Here is a 19951-nt window from a genome sequence, read left to right as displayed (position 1 = left end):
GTCACAACTGTCTCCAACCGACGCCACGTGCTTCACCTGCTCATAACCGACCTTGGAAGGGCTATAAATAGAGCACTCATCCCTCACTTGTAACACACACCTTGGAGCTCATTTCTCTCTTCACTTTCTAGAGTAGGATTAGTAGTTTGGGAGTTAGAGTCGAGTCGAGCTTGCTCGGGATTCCGGAGTTCTCGGAAGTCTGTTAAAGCTCTTGTATCTTTCTTTCGAAGTTATCAATATAAGTTATCTTCTTTACTTTTCTGAGTCAACTTTACTTTCCGCTCTCTTTTATCTTCTTGAGTCTGAGTGTTGAGCTCGAGCATGGAAGTTTTATTCTTTAGTTTAGGCTAAGTTATCTCTCTGATAATCGGGAATTTATCTTACGGGTTTTCTCACCCGGACTAGAGTATCTCAAGTTAGTGCTCTAGTTTGAGGGGGATTTCTCTCGAAGGCCTCGAGAGAAATCCTAACACTGAGTGCAGACATGGTGTCTGAGCTTAGTGTTAGCTAGAAAGTGTGTTCCACCCCATGGTACTGTTGTGGTAGGCGGCAAGTGGTGACAGCCCTATCCGTCCCTTGTAGTCCACCACTTCAGGTGTTTTCATAGCAGTGGTGCCGACTGCCGTTGGACTCCCCTCTCATCCCATTCTGAGTCCTTCCCTGAGGGTCGCTGAAGTAAGCTCTTCTTTCCCGAGGATTAGTCAGATAGTTAGTCTAATCTAGAGAGGCTAGCTCGATAGTTCATAAGTGTATCAGGTGTCTTATCTCGCTCGTTGTCCTCCCAACTGCTACCTCTCTAAGGAATTGAGTCTCCGTGTGTCACTCAGTCATAGACTGGCCATTTATCTTATCCTTGTATCTGGCTTACTCCGTCTAAATTAGTCGGTTGATCAAACTAGTACAGTTATCATTCGATTTACGATACTCTTTACCATAGTACTTCCGTGAGGAAAAGTACGATACCCTGGAATACTACATGGTGAAGTGCTACAACGGTGATTTTGAGCGCTTACGGAATTGATATTCTATTGGGGCATAAGAAACGCCAACAATCATCAGGGACGGCGATGCGCGAGACGCCTCAGCGCACGACCTCCGCCGCCACAGACATCGTGTCGACCGGCGGAGACACGGTGGCCACACCGCGAGGAGGGGTGTCCTCTGCCAGGTTAGGCCCAGGAACCCAGCCACCGCGAACGAAACAGCTACGCCGGCCGATACGCCAAGCGCATCAGGGTCTGCCGAGATGATGCTTTAGGGCGCAGGAAGCATGGTGGTGCGCCCTCGGAGTGCTCCTTCGACCGCCCGGAGGCCTCCACCATTGACGTACGTGGAGGTCTTCGGGCATTATGCCGCGAGGAGCTCGTCAGCCAAACCACCGTCGGGGCCGGGCTATCGCATCGTGGGCTCGTCTTGGGGAGTGATCACTGCGCAGACCTCGGCTGACGGTGGGCTTGCTCGAGGCACGGTCGCGCTCGCCATTGCCTAGTCACAGGAGCTCTGCAGGCAGTTGCGTGAGGTCGTAGCCACTGCTCTTGAAGTACGTGCTCTGCTTGTTCATGATGTCGCGCTTCTCCTCGCGTGTCGGAAACTTATGTTGCTACTGCTCGTAGGACCGCAACCTGGAGTATGAATCCTCATCTAGGAAACTCCAGGAGGCGATGTCGCGGGTGATCGCCGTGAGCCGGTCCCTCGATGACACTAATGCCCAGGCGCAGGCGGACGCGGAGGAGGCGGAATGACTTCGAGGCCAGCTGCGGTCGGCTGTAGAGGCCTGCGATGCCGCGGTGCAGGAACGCGATGCGGCCAAGGACAAACGTGATGTATAGGTCCGGGATCTCGCCGCCGCCATCAAGTCTGCTGCGGTCGTGAAGCGAGAGCGCGACACAGCGCGTGGGGAGCTGCAAGGTAAAACTCTTACCTTGCTCCCTTTGTTGATGTAGGGGTTCGGTCTTGGGGATCCGACCCCTGTTCCTTGCCCTTGCTTCTCTTTGCAGGTGCCCGTGATGAGGCAGCCAAGCTATGCCAGGAGCTCGCCGAGGCCGAAGATCTAAGGAAGAAGAACAAGGCGGGGTCGGCGGTCAAAGTAAAACAGCTCCGCACCATCATTGATGGCATGAACGGCACGGTGGAGTAGCTCCGGGCCGCGGTGGACCAGGCATCGTTCCGCGCGACACAATTCACATTTTCCATCACGCGGAGCTACTATGACAATATCTGCCTCGACATGATGAGCGAAGGGTATCCCGCCGGCTACATCGAGGAGCAGCTGGAAGCGATCGACATCGAGGTGGAGCCGTTTTCCTAGGCCCTTGCAGAGAAATTAAGGCTCTGATTAGTATCGCGAATGGTAGTGGTGAAAAGCGAAGACTTGTGTCTATACAATCGGTTTTGTAGTAACTTTATATTTGTCATTTTTATTTGGGACAAAAGTGGGATTTTTGGTGCGGCCGCCTAGCGTCGCTAAGTTGATAGGGTCCAACTATAATGGGAGCAGCACCCAACGGCCAAGAGTTAGCGAGCGTCGTAGCCTCGATGGCGTTAGCTGCGCAGTCTGACCCTTGGTCGCGAGGTTAGCTCAGGATTATTATTCGGTCCCCTCATCTTAGCGCTGGTTGCCGCTCAATTTCGACTTTTGCTGCAAAGGTCTGGCCTGGGGGGAGTACCCCTAGCCCCTGAGTGATTTCTAACCCACGCGCTAGTGGGGGCCAAGGATCATTCAAAAGACAAACAGGTTGGACCTTTGAGAAAAAGGCTTTTTTTACAAAAAAAGGAAGAACAACGAAGTTTCTTTATTGCTACAGCCGGGATTTGTACAACTGGTACTTCTAAGGGTAGAAGTGATGTACCTGCTCGATGTTCCATGCATGCAAGAGGGCTTCCAGGAGAAGATGTCCGTATTGGCATGGAGAGAGTCGACAAGCGTGCTTTCCTATTTGGGGTCAGCGTCGCGCTGACCCTCAGCTTCTTGTCTACCCACCCCAGGGGTCGAGGGGTACCTCCTTGATGTCCTTGGTCGGCTCGAACGACCCCATCTTGCAGTTGGAGTTGGGCGCCTCGTTGGGGACGTCGGTCCTGATGAGGGCGAATTCCTTAGGAGTGATGACTGCTGAGGCGAGCTTGCAGCTATCTACCTCGCACTAAAAAGCGCGCTGGTACGTCGACCCCACGGTGATAACCCCGCGGGGACCCGGCATCATCAGCTTGTGGTATGTGTAATTCGGGATGGCCATGAACTTCGCGTAACATAGCCTTCCCAAGATGGCGTGGTAGGCTCCCTTGAACCCAACCACCTCAAAGGTGAGGGTCTCCGTTCGAAAGTTGGAAGAATCCCCGAATGTCACAGGCAAGTTGATCTGCCCGAGCGGTATCGCCTGCTTCCCTGGCACGATGCTGTGGAAGGGAGCCCCTGAGGGTCGAAGGCATTCTCGATCTATCCCCATGGCGTCAAGGGTGTCGACGTAGAGGATGTTCAAGCCGCTGCCTCCATCCATTAGGACTATCGTGAGGTGCTTGGTGCCAACGATCGGGTCGACGACCAAAGGACATCTCCCCGGAAGGGGGATGTTGTTCGGGTGGTCGCTGCGGTCGAACGTGATCGCGGCATCCGACCACCAGAGATATATGGGCGTCGCGGGCTCGTGTAACACCCGGTTTATAAAAGAACATAAACCGAGCAATCATATACATGCCAGGATCAAGTCACACGTATATACAACAGAATGAACAGTATATCACAGCACATATCACGAATAAGACATAATAAATCGAAATACGAATGTTATTTACTACAATAATGACAAAATGTCTGATATAGTGGAAGCGAAGTACAAAATACGATAAGGACTCTCCGAAGCTGAAGCAGGGCGCCACAGGGACGTCGACTGGGAGACGAACACCTAGAAGTCCTCGTAGTCCTGGTAGCGCTGAGCGAACTCCCTCGTGTCGGCAGGAACTGAGCAGCAGTAGCGTAGCCAGGAGGAAAAAGTAGAGAAGAGGCAAGAGTGAGTACACAACTTGTACTCAACAAGTATAACACAAACTATGAGGCTCTAAGGTTGGCTGACTGACTGCATTAGCTTTTAATCTTGGCAAAATTTTATTAAAGCTATTTACTACAAGTTGATGAATTACCATTAACCCAGTTACATAGTAATTAACCAAGATTAAACATGTTACTACTGAGAACCATACCAAAACCAAGCCACCAAGGTAACCCCGAGAGGCACCCCCTCGTCGGAAGGGGCTAACCCCACTAATCAAAAGGAGGATATGGGCCGCTCATAACCGTGAGCACGGCTAGTATACCAGTTTTACACTCTGCAGAGGTTGCACATCTTTACCCACAAGTCGTGAGCTACGCCAGAGGTTCATCACACTTCCTTAGGTGAGATGACTAGCGACTCACTACGAGGCCGTTACAAAGAATCTCGTTGGTAAGGCGTAACCGCGAGAGTTAGGTCAGCGACGATGGGGCCCACCTCCGGGGGTACAAGCACAGGAGCGCAATCCAAGCACAGACCAAGCCGGAGGAGCAGGGACCATTGAAGCTTACTACTCTTGCCCCGCAGGTAAGTTACTCCAAACCAAAAAGACCTAATTAGTAAGCCAAGTCTATCCCATTCTAGCCTTGTGGTAGCGCTGTTGTCCCAGGTTGTCGCTCTATGAACCGGTCCTTATGGAGAGTGACCAACCAAGCACTAAGCACCGTGCTGGCACCCCTAAACCATGTTTCTACAAAAACCAGTTTTAACGAGAAGTGAGCCACTCAAGCCACACAGAGTGCCACTCTCAGAATTAAATTCAAGTAAACCATTAGTCAAATTAATTAAAAAGGACCAGAGTGTGTTATAGCGCAGCAACCTAGCACAACTAACCAAAATGCAACCCAAAGGTATATATAAAGGATATAAAGTGGCTAGGAAATCCTTATAGGCATACAGTATTAAAATGCAGTATGAAATTGTATTTAAAGGTGATAGGTTGTTCATGTTACACTTGCCTTCCTCGTACTGCTCTGGCTACTGCTCAAACTGCTCCGAAGACGGCTGCTCCGGGTACTGGTACTGGGGCTCCTCAGATGGATCAACGTCTACTCACGAACACATGGCCAAAACAATGCACAGTAATAAGCATACAAGCAAACACTAACAAAAACTAAGAAACAATATATCAATACATAAAAACAGCAAGAAAAACTAAGCTAAAACTATTCTACGCGTTACAACGATCGCGTGGACATAAAGAACGCCTAAAACGGAGCTAAAACGCATAATCTAGGCTAAAAACAAGGTTCAGGGGCTTATTTGTAAGAAAACTGAAGTTTCAGGGGGGTTTTCTACAAAAACTGAGGACTAAAACGTAATTAAAGATTAGATATGAGGGCTAGCGTGCAAAAGACCAGGTGCTGGACCGCAGGTTTGAAATCTCGAAAGGTTAGGGGGTCCCGTGTAAAAATTTGGGCTGATCTGTAAATATGTTTACACAGGCAAGGACTGCGGGTTGATAGTCAGAAAGGCGGGGGTCTCTTTAACAAAATTCCAAGGCCAAACCAGTATCTCTGGATCCAGGCCGTTGGATTGCGATCACGCGGCCCAGGATGAGGCGGTACCCCGATCTAATCTCGGTCGTGCGTCTAGGATCGGGCGACCCAGGGAGGTTGGGCGCGGTGCGGCGGCGCTGACCGCCGGAGCTGAAGCTCCCGCGGCGGCGCGTCGCCGGAGTAACGCGCAAACGCGTTCTCGGCCATGGCTCGGGCTCGGGTTTGGTCCTGGAGAACAGGCGCGGCATGGGTAATCTACCTAAGCGCTCAGGACGGTGGATGGGGATTCGGCCGGGGTTCGCCACGGCGAGGGGCGGCGCTGCTAACTCCGGTGAGCCATCCCACGCGCAACTGAGGGAGGAAAAAGAGGGCAAACATGCCCGGCGTGTGCGTTACCCCCACGTGAAGCTGTGGCCAGCCGTAGGCGACGAGGAGCGGCGGCGCAGAGGCGGAATCGGGATGGCGCAGACGCAGCTCGACGGAGCTTCTCCGCTGGAATCCCCGTACGCAGCGGGGCCGGGGTCGGAGAAGGAGAGCTCGGTGAGGATTTTGGTCCCATGGCAGAGCGGCGGCAGTGCCTCGTGGTGGCCGAGGTGTTGCGGAATGCCTAGTACACGGCGGCGCAATGCGGCTTCCGCTCCAAGCTCCAAGAAGCGGTGGCGGCTAGGTTTTGGGGCTGTGCTGGAATAGGAGATGAGGTTCAGGGGTCGCGGGGGTGCGATTTAAGGAGAGAGGCCGGGGTTTCCTGGGCGTTCGTGCCATTGAGCGCGGGCGGGATGCTCGGCGGGGATCTCGGGTGAGCGGGCGCGCTGAGGGAGAGAGAAAGGAAGGTGATGACACCTGGGGCCGGGCCGTCAGCGGAAGGGGAGCGAGCCGACTTGCGGGCTAGGCTTGTCAGCCAGGGGAGGGTACGCTTGCGGGGCGACGCTGGCGTGCGGGGCCACTGGCAGGAGCGGGGAACGCGTCGCGCGGAGCGGCCTGAGGCCGCGGGAGAGGGGGTGCGACGGTGCTGGGCTGGCCGAGTGGAGGGAGGCGGTGCGCGATGGACCGCGGGAGTGGGCGCTGGGCTGAGGAAAAGGGAGGGGAGAGGTGTTCGGGCTGCTGCTGGGCTGGAGCGAGGTGTTTGGGCCGCGAGCATGGGATTGGCTGGAGGAAAAAAGTGCGGGTTGGGCCAGGGAAAACAGATTTGTGGGCTGAGCGCGGAGGAAAACTGGGCCAAGATTGAAAGGGTTGGGTTTTCCTGTTTTGGGTTTGGGCTGGGTCTGGTTGGGGTTTTGGGTTGTCTGGGTTTCTTTCTTTTTTTTCTCTGGTTTTCCTTTCCTTTTCCTTTTTCAAACTCACTCAAACAAATTTGAATTCAAAACATTATGCACTCAAACAATCAAAACCATGCACCAGCATGAATGCACAAACAAGTTTAAACCTAAAATAAATTTTAATTACTTATGCAACAAAATTAAATTAAATGCAAGCTAAGCAAATTAAATCCTTAGAAAATTAAATAAACCAATTAAATTTATTATAAATTGCTGAAATTTGAATTAGGGTGTTACAAATCCTACCCCCTTACAGGAATCTCGTCCCGAGATTCTGGGCTGGCTAGCAAAGAGATCCGGATATGTCTTCATCAACTCCTCTTCCTTCTTCTGGCAAGTCCTTCGGAAAGACATCCGAGAATTCAGACACTACGCGAATACCATCCGTGGGTCTAGTCTCTATCTGATGAAGAAAAACCAGAAAACTCTGTAGCACTGACTGTCACCTCTTGGCCATCAGATGCTGACAAGTGAACTGTCCGCTGAGCACAATCAATATGGACTCCCCATCTGGTAAGGGTCTCCATGCTCAAAATCACATCTATCCCCAAGGAATCAATGATGATCAAACCGGTGCGGAACTCTACCCCCCTTATGACAATACTAACTCTGGAGCATATAGAGCATGTGTGTAACTAGCCCCCAGGTGAGGTAACTACCATAGCTATCCTCATACAAGAAACTAGTATACGATGCTGCTCGGCAAATGACTTGGAAATGAAAGAATGAGTAGCACCGGTATCGAAAAGCACCGTAGCTGGATAAGAGTTAACCATGAATGTACCAACAACCACGTTAGGAGCCTCGGCCGCTGACTCGGCCGTCACGTGGTTCACCTTCCCCTGTCGTGGCGCCCTGGGTTGGGCTGGGCGCCCCTGCTGTCCTGCCTGCCGTGGAGCCTGAGGTGCTGGACAACTTTTGGCATAATGACCTTTTTGCCCGCATTTGTAGCACATGCGGTGGTGGTGAATGGGGCTACTTGGTTGACCTCCTTGTGAACTTAACATCACATCTTGTATTATTTCTGCTGCTTGCTCTTTGGACTCCTTGCGGCCACGGGGCTAAATCACATTCATAGTGATAGTCAACCCATCAATATAATCATAGAGTGCTTGGTCCTTGACCTGTGTATCTCTAGAGCACTCAGGATCATTTCTCTTCTGGATGATCTATAGCTCATCAACCGATGGACAGTCAAGGAAAAGGGAATCTTCTGCTAGCTGCTCTTGATGAGACCTCTTCCTCTTTGTACTGGAGAACAACCTCTGGTTCCTCCTAGTTGTGGCTTCATCTTTAGTCGCACGAACTTGACGACAAGGAACGCCATAGAATTGGCAACACGAGCAAGGTTTCTCACCATCATCCATTGCACTGTCTCCAAGGTCTTTTTGTTTTGCCGACATTTGAGCTGGGGCAAAGAGGAAACACAGATTGGTAAGGTCAAGGAAAAGAGAAAAACTCCATTATTTAAGGTTTTATCCTATTTAGGCAACACTGCACAGGCATTACTGCTGATAATTCCAGATAGGTGTTACATAAATTCGGGAACAAGGAACTAGAGCATAACTTTTCTATTTCGTCTGACTTCTCTTGTACTATCTGTAGGCCGGGGTGTCACATCCCTACCCCCTTACAGAAACCGACGTCCTCGTCGGTGACGTCTTGTCAGTGAATCCCTGGATGTCATATTCTCTTCGTACCATCCTTCTTCTCACAAACAAGACCGGGGAAACCCAAGGCATGATAAGGTAGAGAGGATAGAGTGGATGGTTTTACTCCCAACGATCTAACTCATTCTAGTATTTAATTAACTTTAACTTAAGACTGATTTTTTTTATTAAACAAATTTAAACTACTAAGCTATGCAATCATTCAAAAATCCAAATCAGACATTTGCATAAGCACAAGCATTCAAATTTATACTTTAGCCGAGTTTAACACACAACTCGACTAACACAACGCGTCGCAGAACGTGTTATCGTATTATTATAAAAGGGTCACCTAGCTGATACTCATGGTGGTCAGATGACTGATTTAGGCCAAAATCTACGAAAACTATTCTTTAGAGAGAGAGATCAAGGCAAGATGAGTAAAAGTCATAGAATTCAAGGGGTATAATAGTAAAATAGTTTCAGCAGGCAAGGATTGGAGAGAAGAAATCCTAAAACTTGATCAGTTCTATCTAGGCTTCGTCCTACAGTCGATACGGCTCTGATACCACTCTGTAACACCCGGTTTATAAAAGAACATAAACCGAGCAATCATATACGTGCCAGGATCAAGTCACACGTATATATAACAGAATGAACAGTATATCATGGCACATATCACGAATAAGACATAATAAATCGAAATACGAATGTTATTTATTACAATAATGACAAAATGTCTGATACAGCGGAAGCGAAGTACAATATACGATAAGGACTCTCCGAAGCTGAAGCAGGGCGCCACAGGGACGTCGACTGGGAGACGAACACCTAGAAGTCCTCGTAGTCCTGGTAGCGCTGAGCGAACTCCCTCGTGTCGGCAGGAACTGAGCAGCAGTAGCGTAGCCAGGAGGAAAAAGTAGAGAAGAGGCAAGAGTGAGTACACAACTTGTACTCAACAAGTATAACACAAACTATGAGGCTCTAAGGTTGGCTGACTGACTGCATTAGCTTTTAATCTTGGCAAAATTTTATTAAAGCTATTTACTACAAGTTGATGAATTACCATTAACCCAGTTACATAGTAATTAACCAAGATTAAACATGTTACTACTGAGAACCATACCAAAACCAAGCCACCAAGGTAACCCCGAGAGGCACCCCCTCGTCGGAAGGGGCTAACCCCACTAATCAAAAGGAGGATATGGGCCGCTCATAACCGTGAGCACGGCTAGTATACCAGTTTTACACTCTGCAGAGGTTGCACATCTTTACCCACAAGTCGTGAGCTACGCCAGAGGTTCATCACACTTCCTTAGGTGAGATGACTAGCGACTCACTACGAGGCCGTTACAAAGAATCTCGTTGGTAAGGCGTAACCGCGAGAGTTAGGTCAGCGACGATGGGGCCCACCTCCGGGGGTACAAGCATAGGAGCGCAATCCAAGCACAGACCAAGCCGGAGGAGCAGGGACCATTGAAGCTTACTGTAACACCCTAATTCAAATTTCGGTATTTAATAATAAATTTAATTGGCCTTAATTAAATTTCTAAGGTTTATTGTGTTTAGACTTGCATTTTATATAATTTTGTTTCCTCAAGTAATTAAAATTTTGTCTAAGGTTAAATTTTGTTGTTGCATCATGTTGGAGCATTTTTTTTCTATTTGCTTGTGTGCATTGGGTGGTCGAATTCAAATTTTGTTTGAATTCACATAGTTTTGTTTGAGCTAGAATAGAAATAGGAAATGGATTTAGAAATAGAAAAGAAGAAAACTAGAACCCAAAACCTGTCAGCCCAGCAATACCCAAAGCAACCCAAACCCAGGCCTGGCCCAACCCGGCTTCCCTCTGCTCGGCCCTCTTACCCGTTCGCGCAGCACGCTCTCACGCACACGGCTCACGCCCCACACGGCCCGCTCCTCACGCCCGCGCTAGCCCGTTCCCTCTCGCACGCCAGCAGCCCAGGCCGGCCACTCCGGCTTCACCCGACGCACGTCGGCCTATTTTCCTCCGTGCCCGGCCTGCCTCGCCCGCCCGACGCGCACCCCACTAACAGTCCGGTCCAGCGCCGCGCCCGGCTCGCACCCCGCGCGCTCGCGCCCGCTCCACCAACCGCCCCTGGCCCACCAGCTAGCGGCCGAGCCTTCCGCTCGCGCGACGCCTCCCCCCATCAGCGACTGACCCGCCGGTCCCGCTCGCCAGCCAGTGCAGCCGCGCGCGCCCGGCCCAGCTCGTGTCGCCCGCCACGACTGGTCGGCCCCACCTGTCGGCGCAGCGTTTTCCCCCGCAGCGCCCGCGTTCTCCCTGACGGCCCGGCCCCGCACGCCAGCGTTTCCGCCCGTGCCGCGCGCGCTCCGCCGCTGACAGCCCGGGCCCGCCTGTCGGTCCCGTCCCCTTCCTCTGCCTCCCTTGCGCCCGCGCAACGGCCGAGATCTCCGGCCGAAACCCCCGCGGCTTTCCTTCCCTGCTTCCACGCCGTGATCCTCGGCCTTTCTCTCTTTAAACGCCGCGGACCCCCAGAGCCCCCTCACTCTCCACGCCCTAGCCGCCACCACAAGCCCAGAGTCCACGCTCGTCTTGCCGCCGGAGCCGAGCCGCTGCTCCACCCCGGTCACGCCGCACCGCCGTGTTCTAGCCCCGGTAGACCCCGGTGCACCCTCACGGGACACGCACAGCCTTCCTGGACGGATCAACAGGCTTGGAGCTCCACCACATCGCTCCTTCCTCGAGCCCCGCCGTGTGCCGCCGCGGTTCTCATCGCCGACCGCCCTGCGCCGCTTCCTCGCTCGATTCGAGCCACTGTAAGCATTCCCCAACCAACCTCTGTCGTTTTGGCATTAGTGGATAGGCCGTGGCCCCTGGAAACCCCAGAACGCCCGCTCGCCAGCGAATCTCGCCGGGCAGAGCCGCTCGTGCCGCCGCACACGTTGCCCAGAGCCCTACCAAGCCCAGTATAGTGCCCAGGCGAGTTCACCGTGGCGCACTGCCCATTCCAGACCCACGCACGGGTCGAATTGACCCCGGGAGTGCCAGTTCGGCAAACCCCGGCGAGCTCCAAGGCCCAACGCCGCCCCTTGCCGTGCCAATCCACCGTCGCTTTGCCTCGGGTGGATTACGCATATCGCGTAATGCCCTCCCGACCCAGATCTCATCCTTTTTGACCTCGGGAAGGCCAAGAATGGCCATCTCCGGCGCAGCGCCGCCGCGGAGCTCGACTCCGGCGACTGAGCGCCGCCGTCCCGCGCGCCCAAGTCACCTCGGCCGCCCGATCTGAAACCCACGCCCCTGATTAGATCCAAAACTCATCAAATCCTAACCTTCAGATCCGGATCCAACGGCCCAGAACCATAGATACCGGTTCGGCCTTGCAAACTTTCTAAAGAACCCCTACCCTTCTTCGTATTCAACCCGCAGTCCTATTTAGTGTAAAAATATTTACACTGAGGCCCAGATTTTAGCGCGTAGGCCCCTGCACTTTCCAGTATTAGTACCCGCAGTCCAGGCATGAAGTTTTTGCGAGTTAGACCCTGAAGCTTTAGTTTAATTACATTTTAGCCCTCAGTTTTTGCAAAAAACCCCCTAGAACTTAGTTTTTCTCGCAGATAAGCCCCTAGAACTTGTTTTTAGCCTAGAATACGCGTTTTAGCTCCGTTTTTAGCGTTCTTTATATCCACGCGATCGTTGTAACACGTAGAATAGTTTTAGACTAGTTTAGTGTGCTGTTTTTGTGTATTGTTGTACTGTTTCTTAGTTTTTGCACTTGTTTGCTTGTATGTTTAGGTTGTGTATTGTTTTTGGCCATGTGTTCGTGAGTAGACATTGATTCATCTGAGGAGCCTCAGTACCAGTACCAGAAGCCATCTTCAGAGCAGTTTGAGCAGCAGAAGAACTTTTGAGAGAGGCAAGTGTAACATGAACAACCTATCACTTTAATTACAATTTCATACTGCATTTTAATATTGTATGCCTATAAGGACTTTCCTAGCCACTTTATATCCTTTATATATAACTTTGAGTTGCATTTTGGTTAGTTGTGCTAGGTTGCTGCGCTATAACACACTCTGGCCCTTTTTAATTAATTTGATTAATGGTTTACTTGAACTTAATTCTGAGAGTGGCCCTCTGTGTGGATGAGTGGCTCACGTCTCGTTAAAAGATGGTTTTTGTAGAAACATGGTTTAGGGGGCCAGCACGGTGCTTAGTGCTTGGTTGGCCACTCTCCATAAGGACCGGTTCATAGAGCGACAACCTGGGACAACAGCGCTACCACAAGGCTAGAATGGGATAGACTTGGCTTACTAATTAGGTCTTTTTGGTTTGGAGTAACTTACCTGCTGCGGGGCAAGAGTAGTAAGCTTCAATGGTCCCTGCTCCTCCGGCTTGGTCTGTGCTTGGATTGCGCTTCTGTGCTTGTACCCCTGGAGGTGGGCCCCATCGTCACTGATCTAACTCTTCGCGGTTACGCCTTACCAACGAGATTCTTTGTAACGGCCTCGTAGTGAGTCGCTAGTCATCTCACCTAAGGAAGTGTGATGAACAACTGGCGTAGCTCACGACTTGTGGGTAAAGATGTGCAACCTCTGCAGAGTGTAACTGGGTTAATGGTAATTCATCAACTCGTAGTAAATAACTTTAATAAAATTTTGCCAACACTTAAAAGCTAATGCAGTTGAGTCAGCCAACCTTAGAGCCTCATAGTTTGTGTTATACTTGTTGAGTACAAGTTGTGTACTCACCCTTGCCTCTTCTCTACTTTTTCCTCTTGGCTATGCTACTGCTGCTCAGTTCCTGCCGACACGAGGGAGTTCGTCCAGCGCTACCAGGACTACGAGGACTTCTAGGTGTTCGTCTCCCAGTCGACGTCCCTGTGGCGCCCTGCTTCAGCTTCGGAGAGCTTTATTCGTATTTTGTACTTCGCTTCCGCTGTATCAGACATTTATGTCATTATGTAATAAATAACATTCGTATTTCGATTTATTATATCTTTTTACGTGATATGTGCTATGATATACTGTTCATTCTGTTGTATATACGTGTGACTTGATCCTGGCACGTATATGATTGCTCGGTTTATGTCCTTTTTATAAACCGGGTGTTACAGAGTGGTATCAAAGCCGTATCGACTGTAGGACGAAGCCTAGATAGAACTGGTCGAGTTTTAGGACTTCTTCTCTCTAATCCTTGTCTGCTGAAATTATTTTACTATTATACCCCTTGACTTCTTTGACTTTTTACCCGTCTTGCCTTGATTTCTCTCTCTGAAGAATAGTTTTCGTAGACTTTGGCCTGAATCAGTCATCTGACCACCATGAGTATTAGCTAGGCGACCCTTTTATAATAATACGCTAGCACGCTCTGCAACGCGATGTGTTAGTCGAGTCGTATGCTAAACTCGGCTAAGTCATGAAAATTGTCTGCTTGTCTTTATGTAACTTGTTTGATTTGGATTTTTGGTTGATTGCAAAGTTTAGTTGTTAAATTTGTTTAATGGAAATCAATTTTAAGCTAAAGCAAATTAATTAATAAAACGAGTTAGATCGTTGGGGGTAAAACCATCCACTCTATTCTCTCTACCTTATCATGCCTTGGGTTTCTGTTTTGTTGAGAAGAAGGATAGCGCGAAGAGAAGGTGATATCCGGAGATTCACCGACGAGGACGTCGATTTCTGTAAGGGGGTAGGGATGTGACACCCCGGTCCACAGATAGTACAGAAGAATTCGAGAATCTCTCAGATGAAACAGAAGAGTTATGCTCTAGTTCCTTGATCCCGGATTTATGTAACACATGTCTGGAATTATCAGCAGTAATGCCTATCCAGTGTTGCCTAAATAGGATAAAAACTTAAATAATGGAGTTTTTCTCTCTTCCTTGACCTTACCAATCTGTGTTTCCTCTTTGCCCCAGCTCAGATGTCGGCAGAACAAAAAGACCTTGGAGACGGTGCAATGGGTGATGGTGAGAAACCTTGCTCGTGTTGCCAATTCTATGGCGTTCCTTGCCGTCAAATTCGTGCGACTGAAGATGAAGCCACAACTAGGAGGAACCAGAGTTTGTTCTCCAGTACAAAGAGGAAGAGGTCTCATCAAGAGCAGCTAGCAGAGAATTCCCTTTTCCTCGACAGTCCATCGGTCGAAGAGCTACAGACCATCCAGAAGAGAAAGGACCCTGAATGCTCTGCAGATACACAGGTCAAGAACCAAGCACTCTATAAATATGTTGATGGGTTGACTATCACCATGAATGTGATCCAGCCACGCAGCCACAAGGAGTCCAAAGAGCAAGCAGCAGAAATAATGCAAGATGTGACGTTAAGTTCACAGGGAGGTCAACCAAGTAGCGCCATTCACCACCACCGCATGTGCTACAAATGTGGGCAAAAAGGTCATTATGCCAAAAGTTGTCCAGCACCCCAGAATCCACGGCAGGCAGGACAGCAAGGGCGCCCAGCTCAACCCAGGGCGCCACGACAGGGGAAGGTGAACCACGTGACGGCCAAGTCAACTGCTGAGGCTCCTAATGTGGTTATTGGTACATTCATGGTCAACTCTTATCCAGCTACGGTGCTTTTCGATACCGGTGCTACCCATTCTTTCATTTCCAAGTCATTTGCCGAGCAGCATCGTATTCCAGTTTCGTGTTTGAGGACAGCCATGGTAGTTACCTCACCTGGGGGCCAGATACACACATGCTCTATATGCTCCAGAGTTAGTATTGTCATAAGGGGGGGCAGAATTCCGCACTGGTTTGATCGTCATTGATTCCTCAGAGATAAATGTGATTTTGGGCATGGAGACCCTTACCAGGTGGGGAGTCCGTATTGATTGTGCTCAGCGGACAGTTCACTTGTCAGCATCTGATGGCCAAGAGGTGATAGTCAGTGCTACAGAGCCTTCTGGTTTTCTTCATCAGATGGAGGCTAGACCCACGGATGGTATTCGTGTGGTGTCTGAAATCCCGGATATCTCTCCGGAGGGCTTGCCAGAAGAAGGAAGAGGAGTTGATGAAGACATATCCGGACCTCTTTGCTAGCCAGCCCAGAATCTCGGGACGAGATTCCTGTAAGGGGGTAGGATTTGTAACACCCTAATTCAAATTTCGGTATTTAATAATAAATTTAATTGACCTTAATTAAATTTCTAAGGTTTATTGTGTTTAGACTTGCATTTTATATAATTTTGTTTCCTCAAGTAATTAAAATTTTATCTAAGGTTAAATTTTGTTGTTGCATCATGCTGGAGCATTTTTTTTCTATTTGCTTGTGTGAATTGGGTGGTCGAATTCAAATTTTGTTTGAATTCACATAGTTTTGTTTGAGCTAGAATAGAAATAGGAAATGGATTTAGAAATAGAAAAGAAGAAAACTAGAACCCAAAACCTGTCAGCCCAGCAATACCCAAAGCAACCCAAACCCAGGCCTGGCCCAACCCGGCTTCCCTCTGCTCGGCCCTCTTACCCGTTCGCGCAGCACGCTCTCACGCACACGGCTCACTCCCCACACGGCCCGCTCCTCACGCCCGCGCTAGCCCGTTCCCTCTCGCACGCCAGCAGCCCGGGCCGGCCACTCCGGCCTCACCCGATGCACGTCGGCCTATTTTCCTCCGTGCCCGGCCTGCCTCGCCCGCACGACGCGCACCCCACTGACAGTCCGGTCCAGCGCCGCGCCCGGCTCGCACCCCGCGCGCTCGCGCCCGCTCCACCAACCGCCCCTGGCCCACCTGCCTGCGGCTGAGCCTTCCGCTCGCGCGACGCCTCCCCCCCTCAGCGACTGACCCGCCGGCCCCGCTCGCCAGCCAGCGCAGCCGCGCGCGCCCGGCCCAGCTCGTGTCGCCCGCCCCGACTGCCCGGCCCCGCCTGTCGGCGCAGCGTTTTCCCCCGCAGCGCCCGCGTTCTCCCTGACGGCCCGGCCCCGCACGCCAGCGTTTCCGCCCGTGCCGCGCGCGCTCCGCCGCTGACAGCCCGGGCCCGCCTGTCGGTCCCGTCCCCTTCCTCCGCCTCCCTCGCGCCCGCGCAACGGCCGAGATCTCCGGCCGAAACCCCCGCGGCTTTCCTTCCCTGCTTCCACGCCGTGATCCTCGTCCTTTCTCTCTTTAAACGCCGCGGACCCCCAGAGCCCCCTCACTCTCCACGCCCTAGCCACCACCACAAGCCCAGAGTCCACGCCCGTCTTGCCGCCGGAGCCGAGCCGCTGCTCCACCCCGGTCACGCCGCACCGCCGTGTTCTAGCCCCGGCAGACCCCGGTGCACCCTCACGGGACACGCACAGCCTTCCTGGATGGATCAACAGGCTCGGAGCTCCACCACATCGCTCCTTCCTCGAGCCCCGCCGTGTGCCGCCGCGGTTTTCATCGCCGACCACCCTGCGCCGCTTCCTCGCTCGATTCGAGCCACTATAAGCATTCCCCAACCCACCTCTGTCGTTTTGGCATTAGTGGATAGGCCGTCGCCCCTGGAAACCCCAGAACGCCCGCTCGCCGGCGAATCTCGCCGGGCAGAGCCGCTCGTGCCGCCGCACACGTTGCCCAGAGCCCTACCAAGCCCAGTATAGTGCCCAGGCAAGTTCACCGTGGCGCACTGCCCATTCCAGACCCATGCACGGGTCGAATTGACCCTGGGAGTGCCAGTTCGGCAAACCCCGGCGAGCTCCAAGGCCCAACGCCGCCCCTCGCCGTGCCAAGGTTAGACAGGCCCAAATCCACCGTCCCTTTGCCTCGGGTGGATTACGCATATCGCGTAGTGCCCTCCCGACCCAGATCTCATCCTTTTTGACCCCGGGAAGGCCGAGAATGGCCATCTCCGGCGCAGCGCCGCCGCGGAGCTCGACTCCGGCGACTGAGCGCCGCCGTCCCGCGCGCCCAAGTCACCCCGGCCGCCCGATCTGAAACCCTCGCCCCTGATTAGATCCAAAACTCATCAAATCCTAACCTTCAGATCCGGATCCAACGGCCCAGAACCATAGATACCGGTTCGGCCTTGCAAACTTTCTAAAGAACCCCTACCCTTCTTCGTATTCAACCCGCAGTCCTATTTAGTGTAAAAATATTTACACTGAGGCCCAGATTTTAGCGCGTAGGCCCCTGCACTTTCCAGTATTAGTACCCGCAGTCCAGGCATGAAGTTTTTGCGAGTTAGACCCTGAAGCTTTAGTTTAATTATGTTTTAGCCCTCAGTTTTTGCAGAAAACCCCCTAGAACTTAGTTTTTCTCGCAGATAAGCCCCTAGAACTTGTTTTTAGCCTAGAATACGCGTTTTAGCTCCGTTTTTAGCGTTCTTTATATCCACGCGATCGTTGTAACGCGTAGAATAGTTTTAGACTAGTTTAGTGTGCTGTTTTTGTGTATTGTTGTACTGTTTCTTAGTTTTTGCACTTGTTTGCTTGTATGTTTAGGTTGTGTATTGTTTTTGGCCATGTGTTCGTGAGTAGAGATTGATTCATCTGAGGAGCCTCAGTACCAGTACCAGAAGCCATCTTTAGAGCAGTTTGAGCAGCAGAAGAACTTTTGAGAGAGGCAAGTGTAACATGAACAACCTATCACTTTAATTACAATTTCATACTGCATTTTAATACTGTATGCCTATAAGGACTTTCCTAGCCACTTTATATCCTTTATATATACCTTTGGGTTGCATTTTGGTTAGTTGTGCTAGGTTGCTGCGCTATAACACACTCTGGCCCTTTTTAATTAATTTGATTAATGGTTTACTTGAACTTAATTCTGAGAGTGGCCCTCTGTGTGGATGAGTGGCTCATGTCTCGTTAAAAGATGGTTTTTGTAGAAACATGGTTTAGGGGGCCAGCACGGTGCTTAGTGCTTGGTTGGCCACTCTCCATAAGGACCGGTTCATAGAGCGACAACCTGGGACAACAGCGCTACCACAAGGCTAGAATGGGATAGACTTGGCTTACTAATTAGGACTTTTTGGTTTGGAGTAACTTACCTGCGGGGCAAGAGTAGTAAGCTTCAATGGTCCCTGCTCCTCCGGCTTGGTCTGTGCTTGGATTGCGCTCCTGTGCTTGTACCCCTGGAGGTGGGCCCCATCGTCGCTGATCTAACTCTTCGCGGTTACGCCTTACCAACGAGATTCTTTGTAACGGCCTCGTAGTGAGTCGCTAGTCTTCTCACCTAAGGAAGTGTGATGAACAACTGGCGTAGCTCACGACTTGTGGGTAAAGATGGGCAACCTCTGCAGAGTGTAAAACTGGTATACTAGCCGTGCTCACGGTTATGAGCGGCCCAGATCCTCCTTTTGATTAGTGGAGTTATCTCCTTCCGACGAGGGAGGTGCTTCTCGGGGTTACCTTGGTGGCTTGGTTTGGGTTTGGTTCTCAGTAGTAGTATGAATAATTCTGATTAATTACTATGTAACTGGGTTAATGGTAATTCATCAACTCGTAGTAAATAACTTTAATAAAATTTTGCCAACACTTAAAAGCTAATGCAGTTGAGTCAGCCAACCTTAGAGCCTCATAGTTTGTGTTATACTTGTTGAGTACAAGTTGTGTACTCACCCTTGCCTCTTCTCTACTTTTTCCTCTTGGCTATGCTACTGCTGCTCAGTTCCTGCCAACACGAGGGAGTTCGTCCAGCGCTACCAGGACTATGAGGACTTCTAGGTGTTCGTCTCCCAGTCGACGTCCCTGTGGCGCCCTGCTTCAGCTTCGGAGAGCTTTATTCGTATTTTGTACTTCGCTTCCGCTGTAACAGACATTTATGTCATTATGTAATAAATAACATTCGTATTTCGATTTATTATATCTTTTTACGTGATATGTGCTATGATATACTGTTCATTCTGTTGTATATACGTGTGACTTGATCCTGGCACATATATGATTGCTCGGTTTATGTCCTTTTATAAACCGGGTGTTACACTTACTACTCTTGCCCCGTAGGTAAGTTACTCCAAACCAAAAAGACCTAATTAGTAAGCCAAGTCTATCCCATTCTAGCCTTGTGGTAGCGCTGTTGTCCCAGGTTGTCGCTCTATGAACCGGTCCTTATGGAGAGTGACCAACCAAGCACTAAGCACCGTGCTGGCCCCCCTAAACCATGTTTCTACAAAAACCAGTTTTAACGAGAAGTGAGCCACTCAAGCCACACAGAGTGCCACTCTCAGAATTAAATTCAAGTAAACCATTAGTCAAATTAATTAAAAAGGACCAGAGTGTGTTATAGCGCAGCAACCTAGCACAACTAACCAAAATGCAACCCAAAGGTATATATAAAGGATATAAAGTGGCTAGGAAATCCTTATCGGCATACAGTATTAAAATGCAGTATGAAATTGTATTTAAAGGTGATAGGTTGTTCATGTTACACTTGCCTTCCTCGTACTACTCTGGCTGCTGCTCAAACTGCTCCGAAGACGGCTGCTCCGGGTACTGGTACTGGGGCTCCTCAGATGGATCAACGTCTACTCACGAACACATGGCCAAAACAATGC

At 50.7% G+C, this 19951-nt stretch overlaps 1 protein-coding gene across 1 annotated transcript; it reads right to left on the bottom strand.

Moving 5' to 3' along the window:
* Positions 1–2972: 2972 nt before the first annotated feature.
* Positions 2973–3494, bottom strand: LOC120674739. The gene is made up of 2 exons (XM_039955873.1): positions 3160–3494; positions 2973–3075 (listed from the first exon to the last, which is right to left on the bottom strand). Exons 1-2 carry the CDS (start codon positions 3492–3494, stop codon positions 2973–2975), a joined length of 438 nt encoding a protein of 145 aa, XP_039811807.1.
* Positions 3495–19951: the final 16457 nt, after the last annotated feature.

The sequence above is a fragment of the Panicum virgatum genome, chromosome 5N (genome assembly GCF_016808335.1).
Source record: "Panicum virgatum strain AP13 chromosome 5N, P.virgatum_v5, whole genome shotgun sequence".
NCBI lineage: Eukaryota > Viridiplantae > Streptophyta > Magnoliopsida > Poales > Poaceae > Panicum > Panicum virgatum.
Note: the sequence above shows the minus strand (reverse complement) of the source record. Positions and strands in the feature narration are given on the sequence as shown.